Source organism: Chaetodon trifascialis, chromosome 12 (genome assembly GCF_039877785.1).
Source record: "Chaetodon trifascialis isolate fChaTrf1 chromosome 12, fChaTrf1.hap1, whole genome shotgun sequence".
Classification (NCBI taxonomy): Eukaryota; Metazoa; Chordata; class Actinopteri; order Chaetodontiformes; family Chaetodontidae; genus Chaetodon; species Chaetodon trifascialis.
The window spans coordinates 27,543,487-27,560,800 of record NC_092067.1 but is presented as its reverse complement, the minus strand read 5'-3'; the positions used below and the strand labels follow the sequence as shown (position 1 = coordinate 27,560,800).

Sequence of the window (17,314 nt, the reverse complement as noted above, 5' to 3'; positions counted from 1 at the left end):
ACTCGGTTCCTTTTGTTTAAAGATTACCTTTGGTGAAATATGCAACTCTTGTCAAAAACACAATTGTAGCTTTCTCTTAATAGTGTTTTTGATACATTAATATTTCATGCATAGTAGAATTGACTTTGACATAGAGGCATGGCAACTTTACAATGGCACATTTCTAGCGTCCACATGGCTTTTCTCAGAACCACCACCAATGACATCTGCATCTTGGAAGTCCTCAACAGTGACAAAGGCCGTTGGAAGATACACATGTGAAATTTCTAATGTTGACGGAACTGATATCTGCCATGCTAATGTGAAACTAGGTAAACAACCTTAGCGACTCACCTCATCAGAGCAATTAAGAAACCATATAAAACATAGAAAGGAAAATGTACTTACGAAATTTCCAATGCCGGAGGAACTGAAGTCACTTCCCACATGTGGTTACCATTTCCTGTGGTCCTGTGCTTGTTGGTAACAGGAAGGAAATAGCATCTCAAAGGTCCTGGGTTACGTTATCGTTGTGTTTAGGGTTGGCTGGTCCAGTGATTGTTGGGTTCGGAAGGAAATTATTTTTTGTTCCTTGATAACATGTTTTCCATGTTGTGATGATTGGGTCAGATAAATATGTGTTTGCTTGAAAAAGTATTCATAGACAGGTAGAAGCTTATGTAGGATGAATATTCTGTATTTGTTTGCTTTTGTGTTGCAGGTGTTTTTATGTTATGTCTTACGTGCTGTGTCGCTCTGTCTTCTCTGCGACGCTGAAGGCCCAGTGGCCTGATGAATGATACTTGAATTTAAATTTCAAACCATTTTCACCTGATTTGCTTCACTTTCTCCCCCATTAACAGAGCGTAAAGTCCCTCCAAATTTCACCAAGAAGCCCTCAGAGTCCATGGTGGATTCTGTGGGTAAGACTGTGAAGATGGAGGGTCGGGTGTCTGGTTCCCAGCCACTGACCATCATCTGGTACAAGGATGACAATGAAATCTACGGCTCTGACAAATACGATGTCAGCTTCAAAAACAACATGGCTGTGCTGTGTATCAGAGACTGTTCCATCTCTGACAGCAGTGTGTACACCTGTGTGGCCTCCAATGAAGCTGGGAAATCTTCATGCCTGGTTTCTCTCACCATCACAGGTATGTGTGTCATTTTATCTCTATTTGACATTTTCAATCATGTATGTAAAACTGATGGTGATGAACATGATTATGCTTTATGTTTTGTAATGTGTTCCTTTAAAAGTGAAGAGATCATCATGTAAGATCTTTCCCCTGGGTGCAGTTATTCCACCTTAAACAGATCTGTGTCTCCAAAATTTGAATCAAAAACAGCAGGAACTCAGATCAGCCTGATAACATGGGCAATACATGCTATGCAAATAGAATGAATATGTGTTTATTATGTAAAATTCAGCTAAGTGCCCTCATGAAACAGGTGGTACTGGAAGCTTTGTGATGTAGTCACTACTTGGGGGGCCAGTTGATGATTACAGTTATATGATTGACAACATGCTAGCTAGCTGGTAACATGTTGTCAATAGCCAGTCAAAATAGCTCACCAAGCTTGCTGTCTTGTTTCCAATTAGCCAACTCGAACTGAGGAAGTTACCTAGCTTGCTGTTTGGAAAATGAGTTAAAATGTTGAATTTAAGGGACAATTACACCATCAACTCCTATCTGTCATCTGACTGCAGACCACGCTGACCATCTGTGGAGCAGTGTTCTGTACAAATTGATGGTGCCACAAAGCTTATATGATCTCCCAGTACAGAAGCAGCCAGATCTTGTGCAAGATTTCTACCAGTCTTTTGCTGAATATTTTAGCACGTTTCCTGAGGCTCAGGTCACTCAGATAATGGAATGTGGAGAAGTTAATAATGACACAGCTGCTGCATTTTTTCCTTTTTCTCCTACATTTCACCATTAGAAATGCTCTTGTGACCCCTTAGAGACAGTTAGAATTGATTTTTAGAGTTACATTTTTGTCCAGAGGGAGGCCATCTTGTCCACTGAGTTTTCCCCAGGAATCCTGGGAAGGCTGGATTAGATTGTTTAAGTGTTGGCTGTTGGTTTTTAGAAGTGTTCCCAGCTATCTCAGAGTTAGAGAGGTAAGCCAAGAGTTTTAAATGTCGAACTTCAGACGAACTAGAGGCAAAACAGAAACAACACATGATGCATAGTTTGTTTTGTGTTGTTGTTGTTTTAGTTTTGGGGTTTCCTTTTAGTCTGTTAAGGGAAAATTCTACAATTATTACAATAATTATTACAATTATTCTACAAGATAATGATGAGTTCTCGCAGGATTGAACACAAAGACTTCTTAGACTGATTTTCCTACAAAGGTCTCTGTGAAAATCTGCAGAAGAGGCTCCAATTTCCTGCCCATCAGGGTAATGTTTGAAAGCATTTCTAACTATCTGCCTCTTTCTCATCACTCCTCAGAAGCTAGCCAGGCCCCAAAATTTGACATCCCCCTGGAACCGGTGACGGTGAGCGAGGGGGAGAAGTTGAGCCTCAATTGCCACATTAGTGGCACTCCTCCACTGACCATCCAGTGGATGAAGGACAGGAGAGAGCTGAAATCCAGCGGAAACACCAGAATCACATTTGCTGGTGGGATGGCCTGTCTGGAGGTCAGCCCAGTCTCAAAGACTGATGCAGGGGATTACCTCTGCAAGGCCAGCAATGCTACCGGCAGTGACTTCTGCAAGTCCAGAGTCACTGTGAAAGGTAACATCACTGATCAGCCTGTGTGATAACTGTTGACTTCCTGTACTTTTTACACAAAAAAGAACATGAAATACTTTACAGATTGGGTGGTTTTCTACCCACCTGGGATACTTTCTGTATGATTGAGGTAGTGTTACCCTATGAAAAGTTTTCAGTCAGCTCAGCTGATAAAGGCCTTGTAAAAGTTTTCATCTGTTCAGACAAGTGAAGTCTTTTAGTTAGTGTAACATTATCTAAAAGACTTGGAAGAAACTGTAAAACTGGACTGCTTTTATAACAGTTAAACAGATTTTAGACTCTGGGCTACTTGGAGTGAGTCAAATGTGGCAACACCACACTCACCTCATGATTTCTTTCCTGACAAAGGAGCCAAGGCTGCCCCCACTGAGGCTGCCGCCCCAGCTGCAGCTGCTGTGGTCAAAAGACTTGACAACCTTTTCTTCATCGAGGAACCGAAAAACATTTCTGTCACAGAAAGTAAGTATACCGTTCATAGACGTCTGGACCCCAAGATGTTTGTCCTGAGGGCTTAGATTAACGCCACGAGAAAATGTATTTCCAGGTCAAAAAGGCTTGTCAGAACATTTCCAGGGAAACGACAGAAATGTAATGATTGATAGCCACTGGTTATGTACTGCTTGTAGATAATACAAGCGTGAAGAACAATTTTTTCTTCAATTCCATAACAGAAACAACAGAGGAAACAATTCAGGATCTGAACTATAGGGTCACGGAAGAAATATGTTTAGAAAAACTCAACGGCAGATTAGAATTTAAGGAGAATTTATGACACAACACAGCAGGTGAAAATTACATCAACTGAGAACTTCTACATGGAGTTTCGTGTTATTATTTGTCTTCACAGAGGGCACCGCAACCTTCATCGCCAAGATCGGAGGTGACCCAATCCCCAGCGTGAAATGGATGAAGGGCAAATGGAGGCAGATCACCCCCGGTGGTCGTATCTCCATTGAACACAAGGGCCAGGATGCCAAAATGGAGATCAGAGAGGTGACCAAGTCTGACTCCGGTGTCTACAGGTGTGTCGCCACCAACAAACATGGAGAGATTGAGTGCAGCGCTGAGATGGAGGTCACCAAAAAGGAGGAAATGGAAGAAATGGGAGACATTAGAACAAGGCTGAAGAAGTAAGATATGCAGAGTGTGCTGGACCTTTTCTTCATGCGTGGTTGATTGATTTATCAGAAAAGTGGACGTCCAGGACAGATTGATCGGATGTTTGTCACAGAGTCTGGTCTTGTTGACAAGGAGACGCTCTCTCTGATTGTATACTTGATATTTGTCAGGACTCCATCGAAGCAGAGTCCCAAGAAAGATGAAGAGATCGATATCGTGGAGTTGCTGAGAGGTCACGACCCCAAAGACTACGAGAGGATCCTGCGGGAGCACGGCATCCACGACTACCGGGCCATCCTCCAGGCCATTGAGTTCCTGAAGAGGGAGAAAGAGATGGAGACTGGAAGAGCGGTGAGGGAGATGATGGCAGCACTTTAGTCATGGTTTGGGTAGAATTCAAACATTCATGCCAGGAGTGAAGTCGTGCTTTGAAGCTACAGCTACTTGAAATATTTCCTAATATAATACTTATAATAATATAAGCTCTGTTGCAGCATTACAGACAGATTCATAGGTAAGAAAATAAAGAGGATGGATTTTGTTACCTTTAGACAGTGCTTCCAGTTTTATGCTAGCAGATTTCAGGCTGTGGCTTCATATTTACCATACTGACACGAGAGTGGCATCAATTTGAACATGTAACTCTCACCAGAAAGCAAATAAATGTTTAAGTATTTCTTTAAGCTATGAGTCATTCATTTCCCTCAGTGGAAAAGGGCTAAGAAAGAGCATCACTGATGGTGCTGTAGAGAGATTTACTAATTTGTCTTTGCTGTTGCCTTTCTCATCCCAGGAGGTGGAGCATGGTGGCCGGGTTGAGGAGGAGGACATGGCCCGACTTATCCAGCAACTGGAGGGACGCGTTGGCACAGAGGTACCAAAAAACACCCAACACACATCACTTTTACACTCCTCTGCAGCTTGCCGTAGGAAGGAGGCAGTCAGTCTGAATACCACACCACATGGCCAAAATGTGGACATGTGGACACAACCACATTCTTTGAGGGAAGGTTTTCAACAAGCTTTACAGTGGATACAAATCCATCAAAGCATCTCTGGGTCAGATGCAATCCCAGTTCTGCACATCAGAGCATCAGTAGTTAATACTGAAGTCAGGGACGAAAGAAGCCCAAATATATCCTCAGTCAAATTCTCTGCAGCTAAGTGTCAATCAAAGGGAAGGGAGGGCAGCTTTCTGTACCAAACGTGTCAGGTCTCTATTAAGGAAACCAAATGTGAGTTTAGGTAGTGTTGCTGCTTAATAATACAGAAATTTAAATGGTATTTCAGTGTATTTCTACAATGACTATGAAAAGAATAACGACCTATTCATGAAATATTTCAATTATATTTATATGAATGTATATAAATATCAAACATGTAAAACAAGCACATAAAACTACGTAAATATTCTACATGTGTATATTTGTAGACACATTGCTCTATAAATTCAGCCTGGTGTTTTTATTTGTGAAAACTTTGGGATCTCTGGAATTTAAAATGAAGTTTTGAACAAACTTTAAGCAAACAGTAAACATCTGTAAAGGTCAGCACATCGGACATTGACGACATAATTAAAAGAGCCTTTGAACCTTCAGCCCGTCTCTGTGATGGAGGACATCAGTGACCAAACGACCACTGAGAACCAGAGCGCCAGCTTTGAGTGCCAGATCCAAATCAACTACCCAGAGATCACTCTCACGTGGTACAAAGGCACCCAGAAACTGGACAACAGCGACAAGTACGACATCAGCAGCATAGGTGACCGCCATTGTCTGAAGATCAAGAACTGCCAGGCCAAAGATCAGGGCAACTACCGTGTGGTGTGTGGTCCTCACATCTCCAACGCCAAGCTCACCGTCACAGGTAAGATGTTACAGAGCATGTGAGCTTCCTCCCAGTCTGACGGACACCTGTCTGTACATCTGTGACGTGTCCTCGTCCTTTATTTCAATATCAGGAACAAAGACAGGTGAGCATTACGACTGCACACTAACAAAACTCAAACTGACCTCTTTGAACCTGCTGGTTGGTTTATGTGTTTATTTCTGTGGTTTGTGAGTTTCTGTTCTATGTTGTTGTTGTGTATTTCTCTCATATTTAACTAAGTTTAGTCAAACTGACTTAATCTCAATATAAAAGTCTTATATAAAAATAATAACATCAAATCTATAAAATAATAAAAGGTATAAACTAACATGAATCTAATATTGTGAAATCAGAATTAACTCTGATTGTCTGGTTTTAGCCGATCAAATTCAGTTCACTAAATGCATCAGAAGCATCGAGGTCAATGAACACCACTCTGCCACCTTTGAGTGCGAGTTGTCCTTCGACAACGCCACCGTCACATGGTACAAAGACTCATGGGAGCTTAAAGAGAGCCCAAAATATAACTTCAAGACTGAGGGCCGGCGACACTTTATGACCATCCACAACGTAACCCCAAAGGACGAAGGTGTGTTCAAAATGAATTTGAACTGTATGAGATATTTCCCGCTGATCCAGAAACACAAGTTTTTCTTTCAAGAAAATCATTTTCTATTCGTTTAACCTCTGAATATAAGATGAGAAAGCACAGAACGATTTTAGGGCTGCACAATACTGACAAACAAATACAATTTTTAATTATCATCGACTCGGCTAACTTGTGTTGTTTTATCTCCAAAAAGACTAAAAATACATTTTATAATGTGCAAATATGCAGTAATACAATGCCATCTGTGCAGTTTTCAATGATGACAAATGAAATGGGACTAAAAGGCCGGTCACACCAGCATTGAAAATGGTGACGTTTTGTGGTGAAATCAGTTTATTTCAGTGGAATCGATGTGATGAGCAGACTCAGTCACAGACATGAAGAAAACTGGTTGAAATCTTCTGTATCGTGTTCAACTTTGGTGAATTTGATATGTAAATTCACCCTTTTGACCAATGACAAAGCATCCTGACAGAGCTGAGCTTTGATCAGACGGAGAGCCAGAGAGCCCAGAACAGAGAAAGCTACTGTAGCTTAGCTTATTAGCTGTGTGTTGCTATCCAGTTTCATTGAAGCTGGTTGACACTCAGTGAGAACATCATGCTAACACAGCTGTTAATACACTGAGTCATCTTACCATCCTATTAGTGTCTGAGCTGGCAAAGTCTGTGCCTCTTCAGTAAAACTCTGTCCTCAATGAAATGAACGATCCAGTGCAGAGAAGCTCTGTGATGTGAACAATGTGTGTTACCATGTTCATGTTAGCAGTTAGCTTGCTAACTGTAGTTCACCAACTAAAGACCCGCTGATAACTTTTGTTGTTCCACTTTCTGGTGTGACCAGCACTTTTTAATGATTTATAAAGTGTCATCAAAAATTAACTTTACCTAAACAACATGACGTACTGTGATCAGCATTAATAATGTCTCCACTCCGTCAGGCGTTTACTCAGTGATCGCTCGTCTGGAGCCAATGGGAGAAGCTCGAAGCACAGCTGAGCTTTACCTGGCAGGCAAAGGTGTGTACGTCTTATCACGTAGCTAAAGATGCTAAAGTTGAATGGAGTCAGAAGTTACTATAACATTTTGTACCTTGTCCTTTCACAGAAGTTGAGTTAGGAAAGGTTCCTCTGGGTGAGTATTTTAAAACGCCAACATACCGCAAAGTGATGACAGTAACACTGAATGTGTCCTCAAATCAAAACCAATAAACCAAACCAAGGAACCACATTTTAGTTTCATTACAAGTGAAACTCAAAAGTTCCATATTTTATCATCAGATTCATGAAATTACAGTTTCATTATGAAATGGAAGAAATGTGAAGTTTTACTGTCACAACAGACTTTTTTATTCCCATTAATTCCAACATTAATTGAAGCTGTATTTATGGCTGAATCTTTAGATGTCCCAGACACGTCAGTTCATGTCCCAGAGGCAGCTTCAATGGTTGTCACAGGTGAGTCTGGGACAGCTTCTACCAAACAAACTGAACTTTGACTCTGTAACTCTGACTTCACTCAGCTTCTCTCATCCATAAATGTCTCTTTCTGCCAAAAGATTCCTCCACATTTTATCACTACGAAGAAAGAACAGAAGTAAAAGGTACAACGAGTAGTAAATCATGACTAACTATCATCACTTCCAACACTATTAATTCTTATTTTGCGTGAAGAAATGTGATTCACCAAGTTTGTGCATTAAACATTAAACCACCTAAAATTTTACCTTCATCATCATCATCATCATCATCATCATCTTTAACTCTCAACTTGAATAACTGTGTGATCATTTAGAACTTCATCATCATCACATGAAGCAGTCTGTCATAACACCTTAATTAATTCACTTGTCACTGGATGGAAACAAATGTACAGAAGAGGATTACGGCTGTGTGGATCAGTTAAGGTCTGAGATTAAACTCCAAAACCAACAGTGCAAAATTCAATGACAATAAGATTAGAATTCAAAATAAGAATTAGTCAGAGATTCAAGTCCAGACTAAAATCAAATTCAAAGATTTTGCTACAATTTTTTTTTTTTTTTTTTTAAATCAGAATTCTGAGAATAAAATGAATCTTAGATTATTAGTCTGATTCATGTTGGAGGGTTCTGACCTCAGTGTCATTATTCGCATGACAAGTTCTAAAATTAAGGTCTGAAATGTCACGAGTCTGACACTGAAGACTAGACTTTAGTTAAATTGAGTTTCAGAGCAGGTGAGCTTAATCCCAGAATCCTCTTCTGCACAAACCTAAACTCTGTCGCGACCAAACATCTGAGTGCAGATCTTAACTGCTGATTATCCTTCAATGATCTACTGTAGCTTTTGAACGTCTGACGGTTGAAGAGGAGGTGGTTTCTGCTCACTTCTCCTCCGTCACAGGTATCAGCTTTTTTCTGTGTTATTGAATAACTCCATCATTGTCAGACAAACCTTCATCTCCGTCTGTCTTTAAGCATCTTCTATGTTTCCACTGTGTCTGTTGTGTTTGTGCTGATGTCCTTTTGTCTCGGTTGTTTCTTCATTAATATTTATTTGCAGTTTATCCACTTTTTTCATCCTGAATCAGTTCAGATCATTAAAGAGTCAAGTTGATTTTTTTCTAAGTTCACTTTTTTTCTTCATCAGAAGAGAAAAGACCTGTTGAAGAAGTTGTTGAGAGGACTCAGGTGGAGATAAGAGAAGAAATCCCTCAAGGTATAGCTGCTTAGTTAAAAAGGCAAACCGGCTCTGGGCTGTTCCTTAAAGCTTGTGGCTGTAACGTAGCAACGTTGCTCAGAGCCGCCACTCTGCTGGCCGCCATGTTGGTTTGTCCACTTGGTTTAAACGTTAAATGCTTCAAACGCCAACAGCTGCTGCTTATAGGAGCTTTTCTGTCTCCAAAGCTGTAACTCTTGACCTGTGTTTGTCATAGATTACGGTTCGGTCTTGTCTGTCTTTTACTTTATCTTTTATTCCTCTCATTAATGTGTGTGGTTCGTGTTTTTTCCTCTCGTCCACTCGACTTACCTCTCTTTGCTCGTATTAAGCCTCATCAGAGTTTCTGTGCAGTAGATTAGAGAGCAGAGCTCGTGTAGTTTTAATGTCAACTTTCTCGATCTTTCAAGTTCCTGAGGCTTACAGGAGACCAGAGGAGAAACCCTCTGAGCCTGCAGCTCCACCTCCAGCTCCAGTCAAAGGTATCTGCAAGTACCTCTCCTTCTTCTTCTTCTTCTTCTTCTACCACTTCCTGTCTGTACCGCCATCATTTTCTCTTATTTATGTACATTTTGTCTTGGTTTTAGACCTTTCATGTTCAGTCTTCATTGATTTCTGTTTCTCTTAAAGACCATGTAATAAAAGAGTCTTGATGTTAGCATTTATCCTGATCAGAAAACTGAAATCCATGATATATTTTAAAGTACCTGAAACAAAGAAGCCACAGCCCGAGGTAACCATCGCTGCTCTGCCTCGGCGAGAGGAACGTCCAGCCCCAGAAGGTAACGTTTATTATGTTGTTGCTCATCATTTTTGTCTTTGATTGTGATCTTAGAGAGTCTTGATGGGCTCACATTCTTAATACTTAATGCAAAGTATTCGAAAAGGAGACTGAAATCTTCAAACTGCAGCAAAACATCTGTGAAACCACACAAAACATCTGCATGTAAATGTTAATCTCTTGAAATCTTTCCATTTATTTAAATGTCCTCTTCATTACAACATTTACAAGATTTGTAAATTGATGGGGGTTTTTTCTTGTTTTTTTTTTTCAGGTCTTGATTTTTTTTTATCTAAATATTTACAGACTTTTTCTTACAGTATTTTCAGATTTCTTTATCATCTTAAAATCTTAATTCTTGAGACATTATGTAAAACAAATGCAACACAAAAGACCAAGTTTTTTGTACATAGATCAGATAAACTAAAATAATTTCAGGATAATCAGGATATTTTTATTTTTTTCACATGAACATTTCTTATTTATAACATCAGTATTTATATATGCTATGTGTATATTTTCTATAAGACATTACTTTGAAAATCTACACCTCATTTACACAATTTTAGCATGAAATTCAGAAAGAGTCTGATGTTATACTTGGGTTGATCATAAAATCAGATGATCTCATTCAGTAATTAGATGTAATTCATTACATATAGGTTTGATATTTCTAACATCAGTATTGATATATGTAGTATACTTTTGTTTATATACAGTAATTCTTTTTAGAAATTAAAATCCAACTATCCTAACTTTAATATACTTCACCTGAAGATTTTCTCTTGAGTGCTGTGTAACCTCATGATGTCTGAAGTTATTCTGGAGTACTCAGAGTACTTTCAGCGCATAAAGAGCTTTGTATTCTTGGCTGTCCATCTGTCAGCTGATCAGTTATTTGTCAGTCTGTCTCATATACATATGTCTATGTATGTTTTGTGTGCTATGTGTGTGTGTGCTTTCCTTCTTTTACCCCTTAAACTCTTTAAGCTTTGTGTGCTCTGTGTTGACTCTGAGTTCTATTTCTCTGTTAACCTTGAAGAACCTTCAGTATACATCAAACCAGAACCTGAACAAGATAAAGAACTTGTTCCTGGAAAGGTCATTTCTGAACCTTATCGACCTGAACCTATAGCTGAGCCAAAAACGGTTCCTCCTGAGCCTAAACTGGCACCTCAGAAACCAACAGCACCTGAGCCAAAAGTGCCCAAAATTAAGCCTGAACCCAAAGCACTGAAAGTTGAACCTGAGAAGAAGACACCTGAAGCTCCTAAACAGAGAGGTAAAGTAACAAACAATCTGCATTCCTACTGATCAACTGAAAGACTTTGGTCATACAGTATATCTTTCTTGTTTCGTGTTTCTGTCATCTGCGACTTTAACTCTTTAACGTGTTTGAACATTGAATGCTCTAAGATGTTCTTCACTGCAAACCTCTTGAGCTTGATCTTTTAAAATTAACATGTTCTAATGTGCTAAGAGGATGTTTGGAGATATCTTTCCATATAATCCCTCTACAAACTAACTCTAGACATTAATGTCATAGCTGTGGTGTATCAGTATTAAAGCTCACACCTCTAGAATCTAGAATCACCTTATGATGAATAAAAATGGGAAACTTTTTGATGTTCTCCAAAGTTCCACCTGTACCCAAACCAGAGGAAGCTGTAGTTCAGCCAATTGCTGCCAAGATTATGCCACCAGCAACCAAAGGTATTAGAAAGACAGTGTCTTTTCCAATCTTTGAACTCTTTAATGTGTTTCATTACATATGATATACAGTATGTTATGTGAATGTGTTGTCTGTTTTATGTTCTCAAATTACGTCTCTGTATAGTTATCTTTGTGCTAAACACTTGTTAGAGTGGACTGTAATGTTGAAGTTTTGGTGGTTACCAGTTGATTACTGAACATATATATACATAATGTTCTTTCAAGCACCAGAACTACCAAAGCCTGAAGAACCTGTAGTTCACCCACCTGCAGCCAAGGTTACTCCCTCAACACTGGAAGCTCTTCCAGCTGAAGGTATTGGTCATTGGCTCTTAAAATCTTCAGTTGCTCTGCTTATTTTGCCCTGATATCCTCTTTTAGGCTTGGAATTCACTCGTTAAGAGTGTAATCTTTGTTAGGCTTAGTCATTACCTGCATGTTAAACAATACATAATGTTCTCTCAAGTGCAAGAAGTACCCAGACCAGAAGAACCCTCTGCAACCAAAGTCACTCCTCCCAAAGCTGAAGCTGTTCCAACTAAAGGTACTGCAAAGATGCTCTCAGGTCTTTTCTGTTGTGTTGTTTCTCATGTCTTAACTTTTTAAGACAAGTTTTATGAGTTTCTATTTTGAGCTGCTTTTAAGTATGACAGTGGAAGTGATCTTTCCAAAATATCTATGAATATCTTTGAGCATGGTGAGCACTCGTTAGAGTGTGACTTTTTCAAAATGTAGGTCACAAGATAATAATCTTATAATTAAATTTTCTTCAAAATTGTCTCAGAACCAAAGACATCTGAGGCTCCAACAAAACCACATCTGCTGGCAGATAAACCTGAGCCAGAAGAACCGAGGTTCATCTCTGATACAAAACCAGATGAACTGAAGATGGTTCCAGAAAAACCTAAGAAGGTTCTGGAAGAAACACAGAGGGTTCCTGAAGCACCAAAGAGTCTTCCAGAAACACCAAAGAAGGTTGTGGAAAAAACAAAGAGGGTTGTTGATGCCCCAAAGAAGGTTCCAGAAACACCAAAGATAGTTCCAGACACACCAAAGGAGGCTCCAGTAGCACACAAAATGGTTATAGAACCACCGGCAGAGCCAGAGAGAAGCCCAGAGGCTCCAAAATCAGCAACAGAGGAACCAAGGCTGCAGCGTCAAGCACCAACACCACCACAAGATTTGGAAACACTGAAACAAATTCCTCAGGCTAAAAAGCCTCAGCAACAAGGTAGATATGTCTGTAAATATACTTACTTACTCATCTTGATCTTTTAACTATTTGTTCCTTTATTCTGAGATACCATGAGCAAAGTTCTCAAAATTTTGTCCTGATGTCTTTTCTGTCATGTGTGTTGACTATTTACTACATCATACCAATGATCAAACAGTAAAACAGAGGGAGATACCACAGGAAACAACAGCACTAGCTAAACCACAGCTCAAGACGGGTACACCAGTCAAAGGTACGCTTAAATTTACAAATGTTGCTCAGGTAATTTTAGAAAATCAGCACAAACGTTCAGTAGTTTCCGATGTAGTAGTCTGATGAGTCGTATTTATTTGTTTCTGAAACCAGATGAGATTATTTCTTCAGGAATAGTATCACTTCAGCCTATGTCTCAAGAAACTCCACAGCAGAGAGGTAGTGATTCGTAACACCTATAGTTTATTTGTAAAATATATATCCATATATGCCACACTGATAAGTGTTTTGTGTCTTGATGGTTTTGTTCTTTTGCTGTTTTTCTTTTGGCCACCACTCTGTGGTGCAAATCTTCAGTCTTGGGTGATATCTTAAAAACTGCCCCAGTTCCCTTGAAGACTGAGCTGAAGAAAACAACAATAGTGCTTGAAGACAGCAGGGAGTCTTTTCTTCAAAGGGATCGTAGACAGGGGATGGTAGAAGAATTTGGACACAGAACATATGAAGGGGTAGTGGAGCTCAGGAAGTCAGTTGTGACTGAAGAAAGCCTTTTGATAAGGGAGATAAGACAACAAAAAGATGTCCATGAGGTTTCCAGATGGTACAGTGAAGATCAGCAGGTTAAGCCATTAGAGGAATCCGAGGCTGAAAAACTGGAGGACACTAAATCTCAGGATGAAGAACACTTTGAAGAAGACTCCACTAAAACCTCTGCTACATCTAAAGGACTCACTGTTATGCAGCAAGCTGATACTGATCAAGTGGAAGAAGTTACATCTGAGAGTTTCATACCTCAAAGAGAAACTGTTTCACCTCCAGAACAAGACTTACTCCAAATTATTCCCCAAGCTATTCTTACTTGTCCTATGACAGCTGTCCCTCCAGACCAAGAAGTGATAACACCAAAAAAGACGGGGTCTCCAAGGGAAGAAATCATGAAAACACCCAAAGCTGCTGGAAAAATGTATCTTGAGGACATTGTACCTCTGGAGAAACCAACTCCTGTGTCAGAAGAAGTGTCTTTTGAAAAACAAAGGGGCCCAGCTCCAGCTCAAATTCCTTCACTTGAGGAAGTAGTCTGTCTTGAGGAAGAAATTTCACCACCAAAAGAAACTGTTCTACCAACAAAGAAGACCTCAGCTGCAATTACCAGAGCAGTTGTTGCTCCAAAAGAAGACGTCCCCCCTGAAGACAGGAGTCTACCCACGAAACCTATTACTAAAGGCAAGGTTCCTCCAACTAAAAAATCTGAAGTTCCACCACAGAAGAAACCTCTTCCTCCTCCTCTTCAATCCAAGAAATCTGTTTCTCTGGCAGAAATAATACCCCCCATTGTGGACTCTTCTGAAGAAACCAGAACTAACACAGCCGAACCTCCACCAACAAGACAAGATGACAAGAAGGAAGAGAAGGGAACTCAGGAGATTGAGCAACAACCTCTTCAGAAAGGTACCCTTTCTTATTTGAGCTGCACAGGCTCATGATCGCTCTAAGATCAGTCCCTCTTTAAAGAGATTTAACATCTCATATTTGCTGTATTCACACACCTCTTCCAATATGGTCTTGAACAACAAGGAAGGATGGTATACTAATCTTCACATCATCAGAGTAAAGTCTGTTTGTCCATTATCTTTGTTACATATGTGTTTATGTCACTACTCTAGAAGCTACACCATGTCCAAGTAAGGGACCTTTCTTGGTGTCTCTATATCTTTCATGTTTTTCTTGCATGAGTTGACATTCTTTCATATCTCCAATCTTGTCACTCCTTCTTGTTGTCTGTGCTATTTGGAATAATTCATGTCAAAATCATCTTTTGTCATTGATTGTCTTGGTTGACTATGTTCTTTTCATGGTCGTGATCTTAACATCTTGTATTCCCAAAGTGTCTCCTCAAGAGGAGAAGAAACCATCTGAGCCAGTACCAAAGCCTTCACCTCCCCCTCCTGCTCCTGCACCCAAAGTTGCTCCTCGGGCAGGTAGCCTATTCAGTTTGTACTTTCCTCATCTTTGCTGGCTCATGAAGATTCAGCCATGTTGTTTTCTTTTTGTTTTTTTTACTTTTCTTGTTATGTTTTGATCAAACTTATTCTTTTCTTGGTCATGATCTTGGCATCTTATATTCCCAAAGTATCTCCTCCAGCGGAGAAGAAACCATCTGCACCAGCACCAAAGCCTTCACCTCCTCCACCTCCTTCTCCTGCAGAAAAAGTTGCTCCTCGGGCAGGTAGTTCCTCTTCACTTGGTTTTGTATGTTGTGAACTATATGTCTGTCTGTTTACTGTTTTACTTTCTTTGCTGGCTGATCAAAAGTTATCCTCATTGTTTTCTTTATCCCCAACCGCCCTTTATGCACAACTTGCCATCTACTGTGTGCCCAGTCTTATCTTGCATTGTTTCAGTGCAAGTGTCTGTCTTGACCATGTTATATTCTTGGTCGTGATCTTTAAAGTGTCTCCTCCAGAGGAGAAGAAACCATCTGAACCAGTACCAAAGCCTTCACCTCCTGCTGCTCCTGCAGCCAAAGTTGCTCCTACTCCAGGTAGTCCTTTCACTTTGTGTTTTGTGGTACTTACAAACACTGTCCTTTGTTTGTGTTGCCATGTTTTTGAAATTAGAAAACCTCCAAGTTGTCTGGTTGTATTTTTGTAACAGATGACTTATGTTTCTATTTTATGTATGTGCATTTGTCTTTGTTCTTGATATCTTTAATCTGTCCTCTGTTTGAATGCCTTGTCACTTTCACATTTTCTGTTTTCTTGGTCATGACCTTTGGTATTTTGTTCTTCTAAGTGTCTCCTCCAGAGGAAAAGAAACCATCTCCATCAACACCAAAGCCTCCTGCAGAAAAAATCGTTTCTCCTGCAGGTAGCTTCTTCTGTTTGTCATCCATGTTGTTCAACTCCCTGTTTGTCTTGCCTTAAAGAACCCTGTTGGTCTAAATTCTTTAATTTTTGTTTAAGCATATGCTAGTTGTTGCTTGTTAAACACATCTTTGCCAGTGATTTAATCAAGGTGGCATTCTTGTAGCTCAAGTTGCACCGGTGGAGAAGAAACCCTCTCCAACAGCCATAAAGGCTGAACCTTCTCCTGTATCACAGGAAATCTCCCCTGAAGGTAACATCTCTTCATCTTCCCTTTATGTTGTTCTCTTCCGTTTGTCTCCCACTTTGACAGATTTCTTGTGTCTTCATACTAAGCAGTCTGAGTTTTGATTGAAGAAATGCATTCACTGTCAAATTTTGTCTAATTCTGTTTGTCTGATGTTTGTGTAAGCTTTAATCAAATGTCCATTTCCAATCCAATCTGAGTCTTTCATATTAACAGCATCTCTTGAATGAGACCAAATAACCTCATTAGTGCTTTTTGTTGAGAATTCCTGGGCACCTAGATTTATTGTATTGTAGCTTGCACTTGCAATGATGGGAAATCACGCTGAACACCTGATAAAGTCATTGCATTCTTAGATTTTAGTGCAAATTATTCTGGAAGCACAAAATAAAGAAAACAAATGCATGCCACGCATTCTGAACATTAGCTTCTTTGACTTAGTATTTTATTCTAAAGCTATATTGTTCATACTTACACTGATCTTATTCACATTCTTGCAGACAAGGAACCAGTTTCAGCACCTGGACCAACGAAAGGTATACCACATACTATCATTATTACTCTTTATTTTAAAAGGACAGTAAATTAGTAATTGTCTCTTCAACTACAAAGATGTTTTTCATTTATATGTGTAAGTGGTGTCAGTCCTTCATGTTAGAAAAGTCAGATGACATGTTGAGTGTCATGTCTGTCTGTGAATGATGCAAAGGGTGTATTTACTGCCTCAACTACAGTGCCACCTCTTAAGAAAAAGTCTAAGATTCCTGTTCAGGAGGCAAAGACACCAGAATCCCCTAAGAAGAAGAGTAAATTCACCCAAATACCCAAAGAGAAGGAACCAGAACCAGAGGTCATTAAGCTGAGGAAGGTTCCAGTGAAACCTCCAGAGCCTGAGAAGCACGTCATAACTCACAAAGCTGAGGTGACGAGGCATCACGATGTAGAACTAATGGTTCATGGACTTCACAACAGGGAAGATCGAGAGATAGCAACACTCAAAAGAACTGAACAAGTCTTCACTGCAGAGGAGGAGATGATTCAGTTTGGCCATTTTGAGGAGGCTGAAAAGCTTGTAGTTATACAGAAAACAGAGAAAGAAGGATGGACTAGAACCCCAAAACCACAGGAAGAGGATGAATCTGAAGTGCCAAATGTAAATAAGAGGAAAATAACTAAACAGCCAAAGGCAGATGAGCAGAAAGAATCACTCAAACTAAAACCATTCGAAAAATCAGGGCATCCA

The 17,314-nt window shown here is 39.8% G+C and overlaps 1 protein-coding gene across 1 annotated transcript in view; it reads left to right on the top strand.

The window, feature by feature from the left end:
* LOC139339950 (titin-like) overlaps positions 1 to 17,314 on the top strand; it is a 175,050-nt gene that overhangs the window by 46,586 nt on the left and 111,150 nt on the right. The window contains 16 exon segments of the mRNA XM_070975414.1: positions 843 to 1,133; positions 2,439 to 2,731; positions 3,089 to 3,203; positions 3,592 to 3,874; positions 4,034 to 4,214; positions 4,657 to 4,737; positions 5,462 to 5,772; positions 5,774 to 5,891; positions 6,006 to 6,321; positions 7,283 to 7,360; positions 7,449 to 7,475; positions 7,745 to 7,798; positions 10,864 to 11,103; positions 14,278 to 14,409; positions 14,847 to 14,939; positions 15,425 to 15,502. Coding sequence (XP_070831515.1) covers positions 843 to 1,133; positions 2,439 to 2,731; positions 3,089 to 3,203; positions 3,592 to 3,874; positions 4,034 to 4,214; positions 4,657 to 4,737; positions 5,462 to 5,772; positions 5,774 to 5,891; positions 6,006 to 6,321; positions 7,283 to 7,360; positions 7,449 to 7,475; positions 7,745 to 7,798; positions 10,864 to 11,103; positions 14,278 to 14,409; positions 14,847 to 14,939; positions 15,425 to 15,502 — 2,691 coding nt within the window.